Source organism: Thunnus thynnus, chromosome 11 (genome assembly GCF_963924715.1).
Source record: "Thunnus thynnus chromosome 11, fThuThy2.1, whole genome shotgun sequence".
In the NCBI taxonomy this organism is placed as follows: domain Eukaryota; kingdom Metazoa; phylum Chordata; class Actinopteri; order Scombriformes; family Scombridae; genus Thunnus; species Thunnus thynnus.
The window spans coordinates 33,588,705-33,610,651 of record NC_089527.1 but is presented as its reverse complement, the minus strand read 5'-3'; the positions used below and the strand labels follow the sequence as shown (position 1 = coordinate 33,610,651).

The 21,947-nt window shown below is 41.4% G+C and overlaps 1 protein-coding gene across 2 annotated transcripts; it reads right to left on the bottom strand.

Annotated features, from left to right (window-relative positions):
- On the bottom strand, positions 1-21,005 carry ubxn4 (UBX domain protein 4). 2 transcript variants are annotated; one of them, XM_067604573.1, is made up of 13 exons: positions 20,756-21,005; positions 19,885-19,987; positions 19,220-19,248; positions 18,706-18,824; positions 16,292-16,466; positions 14,229-14,361; positions 13,360-13,414; positions 12,944-13,108; positions 9,901-10,028; positions 7,475-7,577; positions 5,977-6,108; positions 5,477-5,688; positions 1-3,028 (listed from the first exon to the last, which is right to left on the bottom strand). In XM_067604573.1, exons 1-13 carry the CDS (start codon positions 20,835-20,837, stop codon positions 2,890-2,892), a joined length of 1,575 nt encoding a protein of 524 aa, XP_067460674.1. In that variant the 5' UTR covers positions 20,838-21,005; the 3' UTR covers positions 1-2,889. The 2 variants fall into 2 exon arrangements, with proteins under 2 accessions (XP_067460674.1, XP_067460673.1); XM_067604572.1 differs by having other exon boundaries at positions 5,477-5,691; positions 20,756-21,004.
- Positions 21,006-21,947: the final 942 nt, after the last annotated feature.

Here is a 21,947-nt window from a genome sequence, read left to right as displayed (position 1 = left end):
TACAACATCAACAAGGTCAACCCAAGTTTTTTATTTACCAACAGCACACAAAAACAAGAACATAGCTCAAATTCTCTGTTTCCATTTTATATTTACAAAACCAAAATATAACTGGATCATTTGTTTTTAACGAGTAGCTGGGCTAAAAACCCGCGTTTCACTGATAGCAGGAAGAGAAAAGAAAATGACCTGATTTCCCTAAATGTGATTTAAAGTTAGGACGCCAAAATATAAAGTTGACTATTTTATTTTCTGTGTAGGTGGGACACTTCTGCTAACAGTGCAGCTCTGTCAAAATAAGAGTTTGTTATATTTGACTTCTTTGATGGTCTCTAGAAGAATGCTGCAGAGCAAATTGAAAGACTTGCTGAAAAAGGTGGGTGGGTGGAACGTACTGTCCAGGACAGAGCTGATGAGAGGTTGATGGTAGCTAAACGATAACTTCTCAGATTTTTTATTTAATGTCAGCATAATATGAACAGAGAAATTCAATGCATAGTCAAATATGGGATATGCAAGGATAGACGTGTCTAATAATAAATCATGAAATTAATTCTCAGATTACATCAGCTTTTTTAAATTACACAGGTGATTGTAGAAATGTCATGAATCTGAATGTGGTTTAGGCTACTTGTGAGCAACTTGGTAAGTAAACTTTAGAACAACCTCTGATGCATTGACAATCAGTCCCTATAATGAGATGAAGAGAGAGGAATTAAAACGTACACAAACCCCAGGGGCCAGGTGCATAAAACTCTGTGTAGATTCATGACTAAAACTGTATGCACACAGCCGTAGTCTTGTGAAGCACGCTGTGAGCTGCTCTGTGAAAGATGCTATATTAAATAAACTTTACTTATTTACTGCTTTATAAAACTCAGTCATTGTTGAACTGGGAGCCTGTGCACACCTCATTTTCACTTCCACAGTTGTCCATAAATGGATAGAAAAACAGCAGTTTTCATATCAGTTCGCTGCATGCTCCACCTGTCTTTACACCTGTCAATGAAACAACCAGGAAACAAGAAGTGAAGTTTCACTGATTGCGCACGTGAGACGTTCTCAAACGGCTTGAGGACAGCGACCATTATGCACGGCTGTGCGGCTCTTCAGCGTCCATATCATATTCATCACATGGACTGTAAACCATCGTCGGCAAGTGACATCTTAGAAATGTAATCAATGATTAGTTTGCAGCTCTAAAATCTAAACTGACTCTACAAGGTGTGACACAATGAATGATAAAATAAAAAGAATATTAACAGCAAAAGAAAATGCTGACTCCTATGTAAATTAAAAGAATGATAAATCACACATACAAACACAAAAGTAGGTCTAACTTTACATATCTCTGTGTAAACGCAAACAAAAATCACATGTATGCCTGGTCAGAAGAATGCATGAGGTGTCCACAGTCCCACCGCACATTCTGCGTTTATTAATACCACTTTGGTGTGTGCATGGTTTTCATATGTACGCACCGTTTATGCATCTGGCCCCTGCTGTGAGGCTTCTGAGGGGCTTAAGCTTCCAAATAATGAGAATAAATATGAATTAAATCAGATATTTGTGGGCGGCTGTGGCTGAGAGGTAGAGCGGTTTGATCGCGGCTCCTCCAGTCGGCATGTCGAAGTGTCCCTGGGCAAGGTACTGAACCCCAAATTACTCCTAAATTCTGTCCCATCGGTGTGTGTGTGTGTGTGTGTGTGTGTATGAGCATTAGAAACTCCTCCTGATGAGCAGGTTGGCACCTTGCGTGGCAGCCTCTGCCTGGTCGATAAGGGCCGTGCGCAGACATTTGGGGGGGCACTGACCCTAACCCCGCTGAGGGAGGAGAGGAGGACGTAGAGGACAGGAGCAGAGGAGAGGATTGGATTGGATCAGAAGAGAGGAGAGGAGAGGAGAGGAGAGGAGAGGAAGAGTAAGTGTTGAAAGAGCCAATTTATCTGGATGAGCATTTTGGCCATATTAACATTATGTGGGCCAGGATTATTTCACCCATGTGAACGGTGCTCAGGTAAGACTCAGTCCTTCTTAACAAACAACCAGGACACAATTCAACTTTTGTTGTTTTTTTTTTTTGAAAAACAGGTTTCTTTTATTTTCATTGATGGATGAGGAGCACTATGGTAGTTGGCCAGTTATCATCTGGCAGAAACACATACTGCTGAGGTGTGTGTGTGGGCCTCCACATTGGTAGAGCTCTAACAGCTACAGATGTACAGTCCTCTGCCAGCAGCTGCAAGCTGTCTGAAATATTTCATACATCTAAAACAAAAACTTCTTCATTCCACTGTATAATAATGTGGCCATCAGCAGGTGACTTTTCAAAGTTTCAAACATTTCCAAAATGCAGGGACCCCATAACATAATATAAAACCGGTCTCAGATTACAAAATCTTCTTGTCAACCGTTTACTGTTGACTTGCTCTTTTCAGAAAACTTAAGGCCAGCTGGAAAATCACAACCAGGGCCACCCATATCATTTTAAACCTGTTTGATGTTTTTGAGAATGATCAACTATGAGCAAAAATGAACTGAGAGGACTTTTGCAATGGCTACTGTGATGCTGGCGTAGCCTGTCACAGTCTATCAAAATCTTCAATCTGCTGTAATCTGAGCACGGTTTAGGGGACAGAATCATATCATAATCAACAGAGAAACACTCAACTTAAGCTCAGAAAGGGGTTCTGTTGATTATTTTTGATCTACCCATGCAGGCGAGTTGCAGGGGTGTAGGCCTGTAACACAATAAAAAAAAGAGAAGAAAATCAAAAGGATCAGCCCTAAGTGCAGCAGAAAACTTGAACTGTCCAGACAGAAAAAATTCACACAAGGACAGCTAGAGGGGGGGGCGGAGAGAATGGGTGGGGGAGCGCTTTTACTGCACTACATCTGCTGGGTCGAGTTCCCGTTCCAGGTGTTGTTGTCGTCCTCACTGTCCTCCTGAGTCCTGAGCCTGCAGATTTTACCGTCTTTCTTGAAGTCCTTGGGCCGCTTCTCCAGAGCGTGCCTGGAGAGAGTTTCTCTGAGCGGACACAGAGGAAAATGGCAGGTCACACAGTGAGTGAATGACCACATATACAGTATATATCAATAAAATATATAAGCTGCATTACCATTGAAAAAGCCTTTTCTCGGTCCAAAAATGTTGCTGTTGTAAATGCTGGTGAATCTGTGCTCTAATAGAACTAAACTGCATTCTTATGCCCGGGCCACACAGCCTACCTTGTGTGCGTCGTTGAACTGCTGCAGCTCGCACATGTGCGGGTGTCCACATAGACAGTGCTGCTGCTGCTGTGGAGCTGCTACTGCCAGCCCTGTCTTTCTACATAGAGTTTAACTTTGATAATAATAATAGAATGTTTCATATAATTTCATTATAAGTTTTATTTATATTCAGTTTAGACAGAAAAAGGTTAAGAAGCGTGTGCTTCAATGTTAGCCAAGTTAATCTGAGCTTCTAGCATCAAATTGATCAAATTGTTTCCTGAGCCCATTGCTGTTCACCCTGATGACCCACATAATCAAGTTTGCGGATGACATAACAGTGGTGGGCCTCATCAGCAACAATGATTCAGCTTAGAGAGGAGGTGTATAAAATATGTGTATTACTGTATAAATATGACAGCCATGGTGGAGTCTACTTGGGGATACTTCTGTGTCAGATACATACACTCCTCACACAGGGTAGGATTTTTTTTTAATTGATTATACTGATTATTCTGCCAGTTAAACCCCCGCTGTCACCACTCCAAGTAAAGAATATCCCTTCAGACGCCACTGAGTTCCCCCAAATGAGCCAAACACACTCTGACAAACAAACCTCCAAACTAACTGTCAGGAGGGAAACTAACAACAAATAACACCACCAAATCTCTGTCTGGAAGCAGGTAAAACAACAGGCTGTGAAAAGTGTAATGTTGCTAGTATCAATATGACTATCAACAGGTCATTTTCACTGTCTATTTTTGCGGAGTAATGCGCGCATCACGCCGAACAAATAGGCGACATGCCGACATGACAGACCAGAACAATTTTCTGGGTCACCTGAGAAGCGAGGAGACATGAAATAAGGTCATGAGAAGCACCGATAATCACTGAAACAACCTGACAAAGGGCCAGTGGAATGAAAGCACAAGCAGGAAACAACAAACATGTTTCCTAGTGAGGTATAGTGTGTATAGTATACTTCTTATTTTACTCATTTTAAGTTTGTTGAGCTCACATTAGCCACCATCACCTAATGGTCATACCAGAGAGTAAAACTGAAGCAGCAAAAGGGTGTGTTATTGATGTTTTTTTTTATGAATTCAGCTTTTTATTTTGAAGAGAGTGAGTGTGCCATTAGTTCTTTAAAAATTAATTAGTAGTGATTAAGAATGTTTCAAGCTCTCATCATCATATATGGTAACTAAATATTGAGGGTCAATGGAGTAGAGTTCTGTCTATTAGAACCTGATTGCTGTCATGTCATGTCATGTCATGTCATGTCATGTCATGTCATGTCATGTCATGTCATGTCATGTCATGTCATGTCATGTCATGTCATGTCATCTCATGTGCTCTCAGGAACACATAATATGGAGTTATATTTGTGCCTCATTCCTGGGTTTACAATGGGACATTTTAAGCACAGAAAAACATTTTTGCATGCAACAACTCTGCTCTGTGTGCTCTTGGGTTTGCCTGTGTGCTGACTCAATTTGACAGTGTTATAGTGAGTTACAATTCCTGCCAATCAGAAAATTAAAGTAGGTCATTTCTAATTGGCTGTTTTGTCTGATTATCTGATTATTAGTGTGCAGCCTAGCTATCTCGGTAGTTTGCTAGCTAACTTCTTCCGTATATTTTGTAACTAACTAAGATATTTGGCTAACTTGATGAGGCTACACAGCCAAGACATTAAAATTGTAGCTAACAGCAAATTTACATTACATCATATATATTAGGTCATAGTGTTAATAATGTTTTAATTACCACAAGGTAAAGTAAGTATGTTATGGCGGAACCATGTAAACCGCATGAACGATTAATCGATTAATCACGAAACTAATCAGCAGATTAACTGATGATGAAAATAATCATGAAGCCCTCACTGTTAGTGATATGCTGCTTGTGTTGTGTTGTGTTTAACGTTTTAGAGTTTAATGGAAAGTTCCCAATTTTGGCAGGTGCATTGATTTTACACAAATTTCACTTTCACTTTGACAGTTTAGTTTGGACCTGGTTGTCTATATATGAAACCTGATGGACTGGCCTGGTCAGTTTTTGATACATATCGGTGAATGTTTACAACCCGACATGTAATGTTCCTCAGGCTACAGATGAGGGAAAGTTGAGTCCTGTTTTGCCTGGTTTGTATACTGCAGTATACACAATATTGTTGGATTTCACTTTCGTTTTCATCCATTCTTTCTTTTCTGTTGTATAGAGAAGTACTTCTATCTGAAATAGAGCAGTGACTGTCCCTCACCTCTTTGGTTTGTCAGAGGCTGATGCTGAGTTGGTGTAAGAGTTGGACTGAGAGGTTGAGCTTCTGGATGATGTTTCAGGGGGGGGCGGTGTTGCAAACAGGAAGGAGCTGAGGAATCTCCACACAGCCAGCAGAGGGTAGAGAAGCGTACCCAGGACTGCCCAGACACCACCCCCAGAGGACTGGACCACTGTGTTAGCAGGCCTGCCTGACTGCTGAGGGAGAGAGCATCCAAATAATGATTGATTTGATACATGTTAATAACATTCAAGAAGCATGTTAAAGGAATGATTCAACAGTTTGGGACTTGGACTTAGGAGCCAGCTATATGCTTTATGCTACGCTAGGCTAACCTTGTCCTGACTCCAGGTCTATACTGCTATTCCTTTAAAACCAGTGACAGTGTTTACAAAAATGTCTATTTGTATTATTCAGGGATGACTCAGTTAGGTGGAATGTTGAGTCACTGACACATGGAAGGTGGACTATGGTTTACTTACAGGCAGAAGCACGATGGAAGCACTTGGAGCCAGTTCCAGCTCCAGCAAAGTCTTGTTCAGGTCCTCACTGGTGAACTCCCGCCGAGGAAACATGGTCGCCAGGGAGAAGTTACCGTAGCGGTTTCCCACTTCCTAAGCACAAAACATTTCAGTCATTAGGGTTAGTGCAGTTAAGTGATTTATGTGAGTGAGTGAGTGAGTGAGTGAGTGAGTGAGTGAGTGAGTGAGTGAGTGAGTATGGCGAATGCATAAAAATGCAGGCTTCAACAACTCTGGCTCCAAGTGCATTACTAAAAGCTACATTCAGCATGACAACAATATACTCAGTACCTCATATCTTGTTTCTGAGTGTAGCTAACAGAGAATTTATATTAGTGTATGTTAGTGTTACCAGTGTTACTGCAAGGTAAAGTGAATATAGTTGACGGAACTTGGTAGCACAGAACTAACATTTGGGGGGCACTATTATTGTCATTGCACATCCCATGCAAAGAGGGTATGGATACTGTCACGCAACATGTTTCTCCAAGTTGTTTAAGTTAGTTATAAAGTTGTGAAAAGGGTATGTATCTTTATCCTCCACAAGCTACAAGATAACGATGATATGATGCACGCAAGAAATTAAGGATGTTTTCCTCCCTTCTGTAACAAGCACCTCATGAGGTGCCTTCAATGTTAGCCAAGTTAATCTGAGCTTCTAGCATCAAATTGATCAAATTGTTTCCTGAGCCCATTGCTGTTCACCCTGATGACCCACATAATCAAGTTTGCGGATGACATAACAGTGGCGGGCCTCATCAGCAACAATGATTCAGCTTAGAGAGGAGGTGAACCAACTGGTGGCCTGGTGTAACAACAACAACCTGTCACTAAATGTTGACGAAACAAAGGAGATCATTGTCGACTTAAGGAAAAACTACACAGAACACACCCCACTCAACATCATTAGCAACGATATGGAGTTAGTCAGAAGTACTAAGTTTGTGGGGGTGCACCTCACGGATGACCTGACCACCTCCCTGGTCATGAGAGCCCAAGCAATGCCTGCACTTCCTGCAATGGATCAGGAGAGCAAACCCTCTCCCCTCCTCACCACATTCTACAAAAGTCCCTGCAGAGAGTGGTGAGGACAGCTGAAAAGCTCCCTCTAAAACACACACACACACACACACACACACACACACACCATTCCATGTATTCCAGCACTTAATGCTGCTATGCTCTTGCTGTTTGTTGTTTGTTTACATGCTGCTACATTGTGCAATAAGTCAATCTGCTGCCGTTACTCCAGCACACATACATACATAGTGCATATCTACAGGTGTGTGTCTACTGGCCTAGATTGTCTTATTTATGTTAACTATTATGCACACTGAGCTAGGAGAAATGAAATTTCGTTTCTGCTGTCCACTCCTTGTTGTATGGTCTTCAGCGACAACAAAGATCACTTTGACTTACCAACAACTACTGTAGAGGAGAAGTGACGGTCTGGACTGACCTGAACAGCAAACTGGTGAGCCTCTTGCAGTTTGCTCTGTGAGGGGAACTGGTTGGTGAAGGATGAGCCGTCTGGGAGGCGGAACTGTATCCTTGCTATGGTACTGATCACACACACACACACACACACACACAAAAAGGTTAAAATTCAATACATTTCATAGATGCATCTCTGGTTCCAGCAGTTCCATAAGTTATGGTTATGAATTCTGTGAAGTCTCTGTATTGCTATCTTGTGATTCTTCTCCATTAAACTTGAGCTCTGTCTCTCTCTGTGTCTCTCTGTGTCTCTGTGTCTCTCTCTCTCTCTCTCTCTCTCTCTCTCTCTCTCTCTCTCTCTCTCTCTTCCTCTCTCTCTCTCTCTCTCCTCTCTCTTCTCTCTCTCTCTCTCTCTTTCTCTCTCTCTCTCTCTCTCTCTCTCTTCTCTCTCTCTCTCTCTCTCTCTCTCTCTCTCTCTCTCTCTCTCTTCTCTCTCTCTCTCTCTCTCTCTCTCTCTCTCTCTCTCTCTCTCTCTCTCTCTCTCTCTGATGGAGAGTGCAGCTGTCACTGCAGGTGTCACAGGACACTGTGCTTCATATCATCCTCAGAGCCAATCCATCTATCTCTCTAGTTTATCAACCTGTACAGACTCATCTTCATATTCATAAATGATCAGAGTCTCATATTACTCTCAATCATTCCATACATTTTAATCCTTCTGATATTTAAAATTAAGCCACCCATTTAAGTCATTGGTTCAGTTGTTTCAACATGAAAATGTGAGTGACTGAACTCGGTATAAATATGAGTCAACTGACCTCAGGAATACTAGATTTATGTCCAGTGAGGTATTATAGAGCTTATACAGTGAAGTTCTGAGGTAAACGTGACTATTGCTGCTCTAGGAAACAATAGGTAGTTATTTTTGAGTATATATATTATTGTATATATTATTTTTAATAAAACAGAAGTTGTAGGACAGGGAAAGTGTAGCTGCAGGCAGCCATGAACAGGAAGTGATCTGACGTGCACGTTGCACAGACAGATGTGATGTGAATAACATTAAATGAATTGTTCATTGTGTTTCTTTTTCCTCATGAAAGACTGTTGACTTAATGAACAAAAATAATACATTTTAATGTTGAGTTTTGACTTTCACATGTTTTACTGTATGTTGACACTGAATGTAATGTACTGGAGGCCACGCCCACCTCAACACCCCCCCCTCCCCCCCGTCCTGTCCTGAATTTCACCCATTCTCATCTGGTCACCCCAGGTTAGAAACAATCCTACATTTGTTATACTTCTTCGTTGGAGTAAGCTTTTATTAGTCATTCCTCAAGAGTGGAAAGGCTTCCTAAATATCTTTTAGACCATCAAAACCCAAAAAACACTTTTTTTAAAATTTTACAGCAGACATTTTGACTTGCACAAGGAGGAAAAGCTCAGTTTGTATCTCATAACATTAATGATGGCTCTGTTCCATTTAACTGTCCAACTAGCTGCATTCTAGATGAAACTGGGTTGGAGGTGGAAGTAGACAAGCTGCTTCACTGCATACAGTAGAACACCATATTGTATGTTAAATGATCTAGCTCTGTCCAGGAGATGTTGAAAATATAGTCATCATATACCATTGGTATTAAGGTTATAATCCAACTTTTCAATGATATCCAGTCCTGTTTTAACAAACGGCAGACAAGGCTGGAAAAACCAGAAAGTAAAAGCCATAAGCCTATGCTCCATGGAATATATTTTACTGTAAATCTCCATGAAATCAAATTCAGAGCTGCATGTAGACCAGGTGGAGACCGAGTAATCTGCCTTTAATGGTGAGCCACCACACTCTCCTGGCCAAGATTCAACTTTTGCACAATCATGCATTTCCACCTTTTATTAATTAAAGAAGCATTTCTTCTGATTAGTACGAGAAATCATGGAGTTTGATGAATGAAGTAATACGCTAGCGAGTCATTCCTGCGACTGCTGACCGTGATTAACCCCGACGTCTCTGCTTTCACTGTCACTGTAAATATATTCAGTTCCGCTCCGCCGCAGTACTGGTGGCGGCGCTTGAGTTATGCAGCACATAAATCAGCTGGCCAGTTCATCTATGGCAGGGCCCTGGTACTGGCTCACCTGAATACAGTTTTTAAATCAATGCTATTGATTACACCTGTGCTTTTTTATGTGATATGTCAAAATGCTGTTGTGAAAAAGGCATAAACAAAGCTGGTTTTTGGGTGCATCTAGTTATCTATGCTAATTCAGAGGTGGGCAAAATACTACATAATATGAATAATCTATATTCATAGTATTGTTCTGTTACGCAAATTTCAGGATGATAATTATTGTGTTAAGATATTGGCTATAAAAACAAATGTACATTTTCTTCTACTGTGCTGGCAGCTGGCACATAAACAGTTTATGCAACCTGGGTGTCCTTACCTCCTCTCCCTCAATAATGCCTCCTTCCTGACCTCCTGCTCTGCCTGTCTGGCCTGCAGTAGGGCCTGCTTGGCAGCTTTCTCCTCCTCCTGAGTTTTGGCATAACGGGCTGCTCTGTCAGCTCGGTCCTGCAGGGACAAAAGGGGACAAAGACTTGTCTGAGAGGAAGGGAATGTGGGGTCTTTTGAATAAAAGTAGCGATATGGTTAATGTCCATGATATGTCCGCATAGTTTTAAACAGCTGAACAGAGTTAAAGCTGGTAATCTCAGTTGAATCCATACATCCCTTCACTACAAGCCTTACTGATGTTATTTTGTGATTATTCATTGGCACACAGCGCGATCACTCATGATGTGAGTGATTACTTGAGGACATGGCGCCTACGTCATCAGTGAGCATATCTGTTTCACTTTTCTTCTTGCTGAAGTCTGACGGCCAGAAGTACAAAAAAAAAAATGGAGTCGCGCGAATGTGTGCTGTGGTTTTCATTCAGTTCGCGGCTGCAATCTGCACATATTCAGAGTCTGATTTACTAAGACAGCAGCACATTACGCAGTCAGCTCCTGGACTGTGCCAGGGACAGCCCCCCTCCAGTACACACTGCCAGTGAAGAAGAGCTCATAGGCTGAGCTCAGCAGGGGGATTTCAAAGAGATTGCTGACCTCAGAAAAATCAGAACATAATAATCTTGTCGTTTGGTCACACTCAACTCCACCTGAGAAAAACTGTTAGGCTATCACTGAAAATATTACTCATTAAATTGTGATGTGATGTGATATAATATTTTGCATGTAGATATTAATACACCTGTACTATTACAGGCCTCCTCCTATTATTTACACCTTCCTCCCATCAATACAAATGCATTGAGGCGCACCTTGCAGACACTCACACAAATGACATACAAACTGTGACTCCAGCCTGCTGCGACTGCTTGATAAATACAGCACGTGTTTGTGTCACACTTTAGTACATCTGGCCCTGCCAAAAAATACAACCTGCATTGTTTTTTATTGTTATGATAATGGTCCAATATTATGTGAAAATGCATATATTTTTTTTTAGTCAAATAACATCAAATTTTCACCACCCAAATTAAAAGCCTGCTAAGAAAGGGAGACAGCATACTAGGGAATAACACAAGTGAAAAAGATAAAGCTGGAGAGGTTAAGAAGCCGTTGCCTTTTACAGTGGACTTCGGCCCAAATTAAAATCTAAAGAAAAAGTTAATACAAGGGCATTTTCTAACCTGCATTGTTTAGTCCGGTTGAATTACGCCTGAGCCGCACAGCCTACGTCTACCTGAGCAGCGCTTGTGCATCGCTCAACTGCTGCAGTTTCCACACAGACATCATTGCTGCTGCAGTGCTGCTACTGCCAGCTCTATCTTTCTACATAGAGTTTGACTTTAATAATGGCCATCAAAAATAGAATGTTTCATATCATTTCATTAGAAATTTAGTCTATATTTAGTTTAGACAGAAAAAGATTAAGAAGCGTGGGCTCCATTGTGAAAAATAAAAAATAATGTGAAGTGAAAGCGGCTTTCTTTCTGATGGGCATGGCGGGGTCTGGTTGGGGATACTTCTGTGTCAGCCACATACACTCCTCACACAGGACAGGGGTTTTTTTTTAATTGATTATACTGATTATTCCACCAGTTAAACCCTGCTGTCACCACTCCAGACAACACCAAGTTCCCCAAACAAGCCTAACACACTCCAACTAACAAACCTCCTAACTAACTGTCAGGAGGGAAACTAACAAATAAGGACAGTAACACCACAAAATCTCCACCTGGAAAAAAGTGAAACAACAGGCAGGAACCCCGGTTTGAACTGATATCACAGAAAGTGAGCAGGAGTCGTGAAAAGAAGCTGTGTGTGTCACCAACTCTCGGTGCTGGAGTCTCCCACCAGAGAGGCTCCCTGCCCCTATGTGCACAGTGCAGGCTGACCCGCAGTGGTGACACTTCATGTCTGTGACATATTCTACAGATACAGACATTGAAACTATAGTGAAAAGTGTAATGATGCTGGTATGATGTCAATATGACTATCAACAGATCATTTTCCCAGTCTGTTTTTGCTGAGAACTGCGTGCATCATGCGGAAAAAGGCGAGGCCCGAATCTCCAGATGACACGCTGCAGCAGCTGTGCGGCTGCTCTGATCTGTTAACATAGGTGCCGAAATGAAAAGCAAGAGGTTCCAAGACACACACACTGCTCACGCAGGCTGTGTGTCCAAGGTGTTAAGACTCTTGTTGGGTTTCCCTCTTGGTACAATTCATATTGGCAGATCTGAACACAGCTAATTGTACTTGGGTTCGGACCAAAACAACCATACCGAGACCCTTTGGAGGAAGTGGTCTTGGTCTGGTGTTCAGACCTGGATCTGAACCAACTACTACACATACACTGCAAGTTTGAGCTAAACGACTCCCATAATCAGGAGTGCTGTGCAAAGAAAACAGCTGCTAGCAGCAAGCCGTAGAATGAATTGAGGTCCTACCTACACTAGAAATAAAGTACTCTGTATTCTTGATATTTGGGAAAATAGGACCGAGCGTTTATGTTCTCCTGCCCCAGACACATCTAACCAATGAGTGGAGTGAATGTTCTCACATGGCTTTTAGTGACACATTTTGGTTCGCTTGGATTCTTTTCTGTGTGAAAAAGAAACTGCACCAAGTTTACCAACTCATCCACTGATTTGGACCTGAGCAAACAAACTACAGGTTTAAAACGCTTCATTTGAAAACTGTTTCAGATAAAGGCCTGCTTCTCTCTGCAGTTGGGGTAAATAAAGGCGAATATTTCCAGAAAAAAAAAATCCCTGATACTGTTATTGTGCCCAGTTAATAATTGAATTTAAAGCATCATCAGCACCAACTAACACTGTCCACTCCGGATTTCTAACACTGGCAAAAAGGGGCCATTCAGAATGCAATTTTTACTTCTCACAGTTCGTATGGTTTAAATGTGAAAGGTATCAATCAATAAAATGGTCATCTTTGGGTAAGAGAGGAAGATGCAGTTACCAAGGCAATCTGCTGTTTGACCCGCTCCCTGGCAGCTTTCTCTTCCGCCTTCTCTCTATTCCTCTCCTCAAGGAGTCGCTTGGTCTTCTCCTCTTCCTGTTTCCTCTTTAAGTCCTGCATGTCCTTCCCCATCTTCCGCCGCTCCATTTCCTTCTTGATCTCATTCTGAATCAAAAGGCAACACACAGTTAGGTCAGGGCTGGAGCGGACCACATGAATTATGTATTCCAGTAACTATTTGCCTCACCAATCAGTGTGGCATAGAGTTCGTATACATGAGTGATATGGACCATGAGCCTGAGAAAATACGCACCCAGGTGCACACAAGTCTCAGAATTACCACACCGCACCTGGATCCAGCTCCATAAAACATAGGACCTAGTGTTTAGCGCCTAAAAACAGCCTTGTCTCCTTACCTCTTCTTCTCCTTTCTTCCTTTGTTCTCGTCTCTCCTCCAGTTTTTTGGTTAATCTAACAGGATAACATTACAATAAAATATCACATTTAACCTGAGAGCAATAAATGTAACAACAGCAGGTTTTTAATACATCAGTACATGGAATTTCCTTCCTTGCCTTGGCTATTTCTGTTTTGTTTGTCCTAATGAATTACTGTCTTGAGCAGTTAAAAGATTGTGGATGTCTTGACTGGACTATAGGTTCATTGGTTGGTTGAACTTCTGGTTAGATGTCATTGGTTGATGTAGCCATTTTCAGATTCTGACAATTTATTGAAAATTTCAATATGAGTAAATAAAAGTCAATATGAGATTTATAATGTCATTCAGTAAGTGTGGTTTATGGTCCAGTCTTAGCTATAATCAAATTCAGTAATGAGACAAATCTCTCCTTGTGAAGCTAATGTAACATTTTTGTAGAAACTATATCAAAAAGAGTTGATTTAACATCTATACAAGGGGATAATTACTTTGTTCCAGGTACACTGAGGTACTAACTAATCCAACAACATTAAAACTGTGTAGCTAATGTTAGATTTGTGTTGACACTGTGTAAGATTGTAGGTGAGTGAACTCTGTAAATCATTGGCTGTAATTAGTGGTGGAAATATATTGGACTCCATTATATTGAAAGGTGTTTCCAATGTTTTGGGACTTATAGTTCCTACTGATGAATTGTCTGTTTAGTAGCCTAAAGTCTGTTTGATAACTGTTGTTGTGGCTGCCATTTGACTTACACAGAGATGATGTCCTTGGTACTTACACCTCAACACAGAGCAAATTTTCTGTCCAGAATGCACAGAGCTTGAATTGTATGTGTGCTCCTACCTCTCCACCTTAGCATCCAGGTTTTCCTCACTTTGGGAAGGTGAAGTAGCATGATCTGAAGATGCATTTCTACTTTCTGCAGGAGTCAGTGTGGCTGAAGTGCTGCCATCTTCTGCTGTGCACGGGAGGGATGCTAGGCAGAACAGACACAAGGACAGAAAGCACTGGGCTAACTAGGTACAAACAAATTCTATCCTTCCTCAACTGATTGATTCCTACATCCATACTTGATTGCAATTGATTGATACTTGATGCAATAGTCTGTTTCATCTACTGCAGCCTCACCTCTTATTTTCCCATACTAAAAGTGGTGAAGTAAATTTCTATATTTGCAGAGTGAACCTGTACACTCACCGGTCACCTCATTAGGTACACCTGTGCAATCTAATGCAATCCAATACAACAGCTCTGCCATAAATTCTATGTTTATGAGGCTTATACATTTTCGGCTTTTGTTGACATTGTCAGAAAGGTGATAATTCTACTTTGTTTATTATTGGGGTTGTAATAGGTGGTGGTGGTCAGTGTTTCCCCTATAATAGTACAGGCCTGGTGGGCCACCAGGCCAACGAGAACCCCCATCAGGCAAAAAAATATTTTTTAAATGCCAAGAATAACACCAAATATCCATTCATTCAGAAATCAATAGCGTTCGGGAGCCCTCTCCTGCCAGGCCAAACACACTGGGTGGTGGTGTACTGGAGTGCATAATATTGAAAAGTGTTTCTAATATTTTGCCCCCCTCATGTATGTTAATGTAATGGACAAAATATTAGGAACACCAGTCATTAAAATTGTTGAAACAAGTGTTGAAACATCATAGGGGGCTGTGTTGGTTGAATCGAGCTGTATGTGTTGGGTCTAATTAGCTATGCATCTTTAAATTCATTTAACTTTGAGTCTCAGATTAAACAGTGCTCCCCACTTCCAGCAGTACCTGTCCAGCAGTGAATGTTTTCACATCAGTAGCAGAGAGAGAATCAATGATACCAAAGGGCTGTTAACGATCCAGCCAGCCAGTCCCTCTATACAACAGATCAGTATCCAGCCCGAATCAACCCAACTACTGCCCACAAAGTCTACATGAAACCTGGGTGTCATGATTGATGACCAACTAACCTTCAAGGTTAACGTGGCCTCAATTGCGCAGTCATGTCGATTTGCCCTGTACAACATCAGGAAGATCAGACCCTACCTGTCTGAGCACGCAGCACAACTCCTGGTACGGGCTCTCGTTATATCATTCATTGACTACTACAACTCCTTACTGGCAGGTCACCCCGCATGTACGTTCAAACCTCTGCAGATGATCCAGAACGAAGTGGCACAGTTGGTCTTCAACCAGCTCAAAACAGCATATGTCACCCCACTGTTCATATCCCTCCACTGGCTCCCAGTTGCTGCCCGCATCAAATTCAAAACCCTGACACTCACTTGCAAAACAGCAACTAAAACAGCTCCCGCCTACCTGAACTCCCTCATTCAGATCTACACTCCCTCCTGCTCACTACATTCTGCCAATGGAAGGCGCCACCACAACAGTGCCCTAAGTCGTTGGCTAGACTCTTCTCTTCTGTAGTTCCGCGGTTGTGGAACAAGTTACCAAACTCTGTTTGATCTGCAGAGTTTCTTTGGATCTTTAAGAAAAGACTAAAGACTCAGCTCTTTCGCAAACACCTCCATACTTGATGGACTGAAAAAAAAGAAATGAAAAAAAAATCTGTTTCTATGCACTCTATGCATTGCCTCTGTGCACTGCTGGTTGGCACCTACATCTTATTGGACTCGAACTAAGCTTTATGGAACTTACTCACGTTGTTCTCCCCTGACTAGATCCTTGCTTATGTTGTATCAATTCTCAGATGTACATCGCTTTTGATAAAAGTGTCTGCTAAATGAATCTCTGGTAGTTAGCCTCAAATCATGCAGAAAAAGGGGCCACCATGGCCACCTTGTACCAATTCAGCTAAATTTGATCTGAACCATGTCTTTGTCACCTGAGGAGCATGAGGGTCTAAGCTGAGCCTACCTAGCGGATGACTGTGTGATCCAGGCTCACTCACCGTTTGCTGCTGCTGAAGGCCAACTGGTTTCTACTGATGAAATGACCGGAACTGCTGCTGGAGCTGAGGCTGGAGCTGGGGCAGTTTCTATGGCTGAACTGTCACATGGGCTGATCTCCACAGGAGAACCTGCCTCTGGTAACACTGTCTCACCTCCAACGGGCTGAGCATGCATCTATCAGAAAACGAGGAGAATTAAGCAGTGATGAGTGAGGCCTCTCAAGTCGGAGGGAGTAGAAGCTGTGGTATCACTATTGGAGGTCTGTTGACACGGCTCTGAATTGTCAGGAATATCGGTCACTGTGTGAATGGGTAAAATATTATTTCTGGTGTGCAGGATGTGGTGCTGGATATGACATATTAGAAAATGTGTATACATTTGATGAACTAAGTGTCATTTAGGCCTTGTTTCTGTTGCATGTAGGTAATACTACATATTAATGCAGTGATACATTTACCAGAGGGCAACTGACATGGATCACTTCCTGTGTCCACTATGAAGCGCTACAGAAATCCCACTAATTATACATCACTTAACTGTATATCATGTTTAGACCACACAATGTAAATTTCATGTAAATCGTATGATGTTTGTCACATAAGGCTGATTTCCTGTTGTCAGTAGGTGGCACTATGACTAAGACCCAATATTGACACGTAGATGATCAGTGCTGGACTCTTATCATGCATGAGAAATTTCAGGCATACTGGACAATGTAAAGTGGAGTTACAACAACTTCCTGTTTAATGCCCCAAACATGATTTAGGCAAAATTCACCGGAACACCACACCAAGGGTGTTCCATGAAATAGAAAAAACTTCGCAATTGAAAATTGCAAAAGTTGTTAGATGTAACCTACCAAATTTGAAGTCACTCAGGTTAAATCTCTAGGAGGAGTGTGTTAAAATTGAAATTTTCTAGGGGGCGCCCTCGAGCCATTTTGCCACACCCAAACCCAACACCCATATCAGATATGAAGTTATGTCACTACTGATGGATGTGCAAAGTTTCATGAGTTTTCGAGCACTCCTTGTACCTAAAAAATGCTAAAAGAAATTAGGGGGCGCTATAGAGCCGAAATGCCACGCCTAAACCGAATTGTGATACTGATTGAAATATTTACTAGTTTGAACATAGTTGCAAAGTTTTGTGAGTTTTCACAGATCCTAAGGGCCTAAAAGGTGTGCGTGAAATGAAAATTGATGCACAAAATCCAAAATGGCTGACTTCATGTTGGGCGAAAAAATATGTTTTATGTCGAAACTTTGTTCCAAAATGAACTTGCATTGGCGCTATGTAGCTCTCTGGCCACACCCAAGCCCAATCATTACAGAACTTTTAAATTTTCACCAGTTCTGACGTATGTGCCAATTTTCCTGAGTTTTCGAGCACTCCAAGCCCCTCAAAAATGCATTGGCATGGAGGAATAATAATAAACTTTACAAAAACAATAGGTTACTTGCACTTTCAGCGCCAGTCAAGATCTTAACATTCCAGCAAGGGATGATTTGGCCTTGATCTTTTATCGGATATACTGCTTAATTCTAAAAGTATTTATGAAATCTCAGTTTGAAGTGTCAGGGCATCAGGTCAAAATACATAAAGAACATTCTTCTGTATTTCTTTAACAACAAAACCAAGAGTCTACAGCCATGCCAACTGCTCTGTGAGGCTGCACTTAGGCACAGCAGTGCTTTAAGCTAAATGCTGACATCAGCATGCCATCATGCTCACTATCACCCCATTTTCACCTGGCATTAACATGCAATCAGTATCCGGATATGTTTTCTGGATAAGGAAAAACACATTAATGGTGTAAATGCACTCAGAACACATTGTGATGGGAATGCGATTGGATCGCCAAGACCACATTTTGAGGTGGTCGAGCTCGCATTGTGATCGGATCTCAGCAGGTGTAAATAAAATCTGTACAGCATTACTACATTCCTAAGGAAAAAATTGTCCCAGTAAGTTGAAAGGTCACCTAGCTCTGCCTCTTCCTGCCAGCTAAAGCTAGCCCTGTAAAAGTTACAAATAGTAGCAGCAGTTTTCTTGATCTGGGACGCAACATGTTTGTTGACAAGTCTGCCAGCTATACCCATCTAATTTGCATATTGAGATCCGATCACAATGTGGGCATAGCTGAGAAAATGAGAATGCAGTTTAATACCAGGTGTAAATGAAAAGACCCATGGATTGGATGACATTATCCAAATAATGTATCCAGACATAGATCACATGTTAATCTCAGGTGGGAATAGGGCCTTTGTGACAACATGCATGTGATTCTTCATTATGGGGTACTGTGGATAGCTAGATACTGTAAAAGAACGTTAAAGGTTTAAAGAACCAGTAATGTTATCCCAGCAAATATATCTGTATGCAACCCAACCTGTGTGTCCTTACTCCTTACCTGCTTGACTCTGTTGATTCTGTTCATCAATTCTTCTGCAGACACACTGCCAGCGATGACCTCCAGGGGAATCCCATTTTCTCCAATAAAGAAGCTGGAGGGTATGCACACCACTGGATCTTCACACAGGGGGTGTTAAGGAACAAGCTCCCAGCAACTGACTTTTTGTGCATACATACATACACACATACATACATACACATGTATATGTGTATGTACACACATACATACACACACACACACACACACACATACATGCATACATACACACACACTGTAGCTGTATCATGTCTACATTGTGTAAATGTCAGCCAGCCAATATGCCTATATAGTATGGTGTTATGCATTATTTTCCTTTGTATGTCAGTCTGACTGGGAGGTTAAATGTTTGGGCTGTGGGGTAGTTAACTAATGACCCTTTCTTTAAATTTAGAGATGACTTCTTAACTAACTTTCTGTAGTAGCCCCACATTCATTTAACCAAAGATGGTCAATACTACAACAAAAAAGATACAGATCTGGGAGAACTGCACACACGTCTCGCTGTGGAAAAAATGTTGCATCATCACATGGTGAAATTCCCTACACATGAACACATCTATTCTTCGAAGGCATTATATCAAACACCTGTCAAATTGATCAAGATGTCAAAGTAAGTTGCTTATTTTTCAGTGAATGAGCTAACACTCGGAGTGGCAGAGGTGTACCTTACAACAGAGATGATTCCTTTATATTTGAAAGAACAAATATTTGGGGAATTCAAGAAAGAATTTTGAACAAATCAGGACTAAACTAAAACTAAATTTTTTAAAAGTTGTTGGCACAAGCCAAATTAAAGTTTCATGCATATACATATAAGTTCCAGTACAGTCAGCTTCATAAGACAAATAAATGTATGACGTGAAGAGTTATAAAACTTAACATACATTTTATAGTACTAAGCAGTAGTTTGGATTTCTCTCACAGGTCTTTATGACAGGTCAGTTTAAATGCAGTTGGATTTGTCTATTACATGCATTTCCTTCCTTCCAACAGGAAGATAATCAGACATTTTTAACTTAACAATCACAAGACAAAATGCAACAACAGCATACAGACCAAACTGTATAGTTACAGGCAGTGTAAATGTCAGTATCATGCACTTCTTTTCTTCGTTTCTTTAACTTAACACATCAGTACCTCTTGGCATCCACTTTGATGGCAACACAACAGTTCTGTGCAGCCTCTGACACTCTGTCATCCTCCCAGCTGGACATCAGCTGTGTTGACTGTTCATCTTCCCCTGAGAGCAGAGATTGTGAAAGTGATATCACAATTTCATTTCAATTTCATCAAATGACAAAATCATTTAGTTACAGGTCACTGTCAACACATTAGACTGACCATCCTGTTACAAGTTGGACACTTTTTAGAAAGCTGCATTGATTAAGCAATTTACTAACGCCGCCAACGCTAATACTGGGGTCTATGATGCAACAACGAGCAAACACAAACTGGTGACGTTTGAAGTTACCTGGCTAGACTTGGGCCGATTGGCTATCAAGTGTGAACCAGTACCCCCTAAGAGGTAGAATCCATTAACCGGATCTCAAATCATAATTGAGATGTGACTGATGTCACATGAATAACATGGCTGTTTATAAAATAAATTAGCTGGCCTACAATCACCTAGTCTGTGCGTTTTCAAACCTTACGTTAATCTGATTATTTGACACCTGGCGCTGTCGCAAAGTTGTTTCTTATCCTAATGTCACACACGGACCAATAACCAACATTACTAGCCAGCACATAATTTTACATCATATTTGGGTTACTACGTCCCTGTCTGCTTGCTTTCGATGGTTGTTTTTCCTCAAATATGCGTAACAGACACGTCTTATTTGTTTGACTGCTGGTTGGCTATGCTAGCTAGCTAGCTGGCTGGCTAATGGCTAACGTTGGGTATGACAACTGCCACGGCTAGCTGGCTAACACACTAATGCTATCGATTCTTTATCACTTGTTACCTATGCAGGGTAACTTTAGATAGCTCCCTAATAGACAAACATACCTGTGATGACAACGACAAAGACTAAACTTCGCTCTTTAGCCGAGTTAATGGCTTCAGGAATGGATCCCTCAAACCAAAGCATCTTTGCTTGCTGTGTTTTCAGTCTCTGATTTGATGACGCTGTTGACCAGCTAACGCTAAGCTACATCAATTCATAAAGCCAAGTCAGCCTGTCAGCTTGTACTTCCGAGTATAAACAGGAGCACTGCACCGCTGGTATGAGGGAGACACCTCAGGGAGGCGTTATTTCCCACCCGCATTCTGCGAAGACCCGCCCCTACTCTGCCTATGATTGGCTCTGACCAGGATGTACAGTATGTCTGAACTGAATAAACGAGTGTTACTTCCACCATTAAAGCAATCTTTAATTCTTCAAAGGATAATTCTATCCAGTATCCTATATGAAAGACGTTGGTTGTTTCACTGTGCATATGACAAATTTCCAGAGCTTTCTATTTCATCAAAGAGAGGAGACCAAAATACTTTGATGGAGAAACAGTGTTCTGATAACATAATGTCTAATAAGCTGTAAGTCATTTTTCTTTTACAATGTAAATTCCCCCAAAAAACATGTTGAGAAATTAACAATAAATAATAATAATAATACAAGTATTATTATTGTAGAGTTCCACTAGTTCATCCACTGGTGGAGAAGCTGGGCAAGTGATGTGCTGGAGGTCCATAGTCATGATGGCGGGGTCAATGTTTTTCCAGTTCCAAAAAAGCATTTGATTCTTAGGTTTAGCAGGGGCTGACAGAATGTCAAATCCATTGAGACCATCTTGTGGTCAGATACACCTAGATCACAGACCTGTAGGTGAGCCAGTGATGACCAGGTCAAGTGTGTGCCCCCTGGTGTGAGTAGGGACCTCAGCATGCTGCTCCAGGCCAAGACACTCAGTCAGACTCAGGAGCTCCACTGCGAAATGATGGGAGGGGTTGTTGACATGTATATTCATATCACCAACAATGACAATGGTTGGTTGACATGGAGCACAGTGAGGTGATGAGGTTGTTTATTTCAGGGAGGAAAGATGAGCCTGTATAGACCAATGCCTGATCGTTCTCTTTCTTTCAGTTCAGCCCGGTGTATGATTGCTTCACTACTACAGCCAGAACTGCGGGCTTTTTCAGTGTAACTATAGGCAGGAGGGCAGGCCTCATTAAGCACAGAGTAGTCTTCTGGTTTGTG

Bases quoted from the DNA above. Each gene is read 5' to 3' on its own strand.
- ubxn4 (XM_067604572.1), bottom strand. From the start codon at position 20,837: ATGCTTTGGTTTGAGGGATCCATTCCTGAAGCCATTAACTCGGCTAAA. The intron at 19,249-19,884 runs GTACTGATGTGT...TTTTTTCCACAG, and splicing joins ATCAAAGTGGATGCCAAGAG to CGAGACGTGTGTGCAGTTCT. The intron at 13,109-13,359 runs GTAAGGAGACAA...CTTTTGATTCAG, and splicing joins GGAAGAAAGGAGAAGAAGAG to AATGAGATCAAGAAGGAAAT.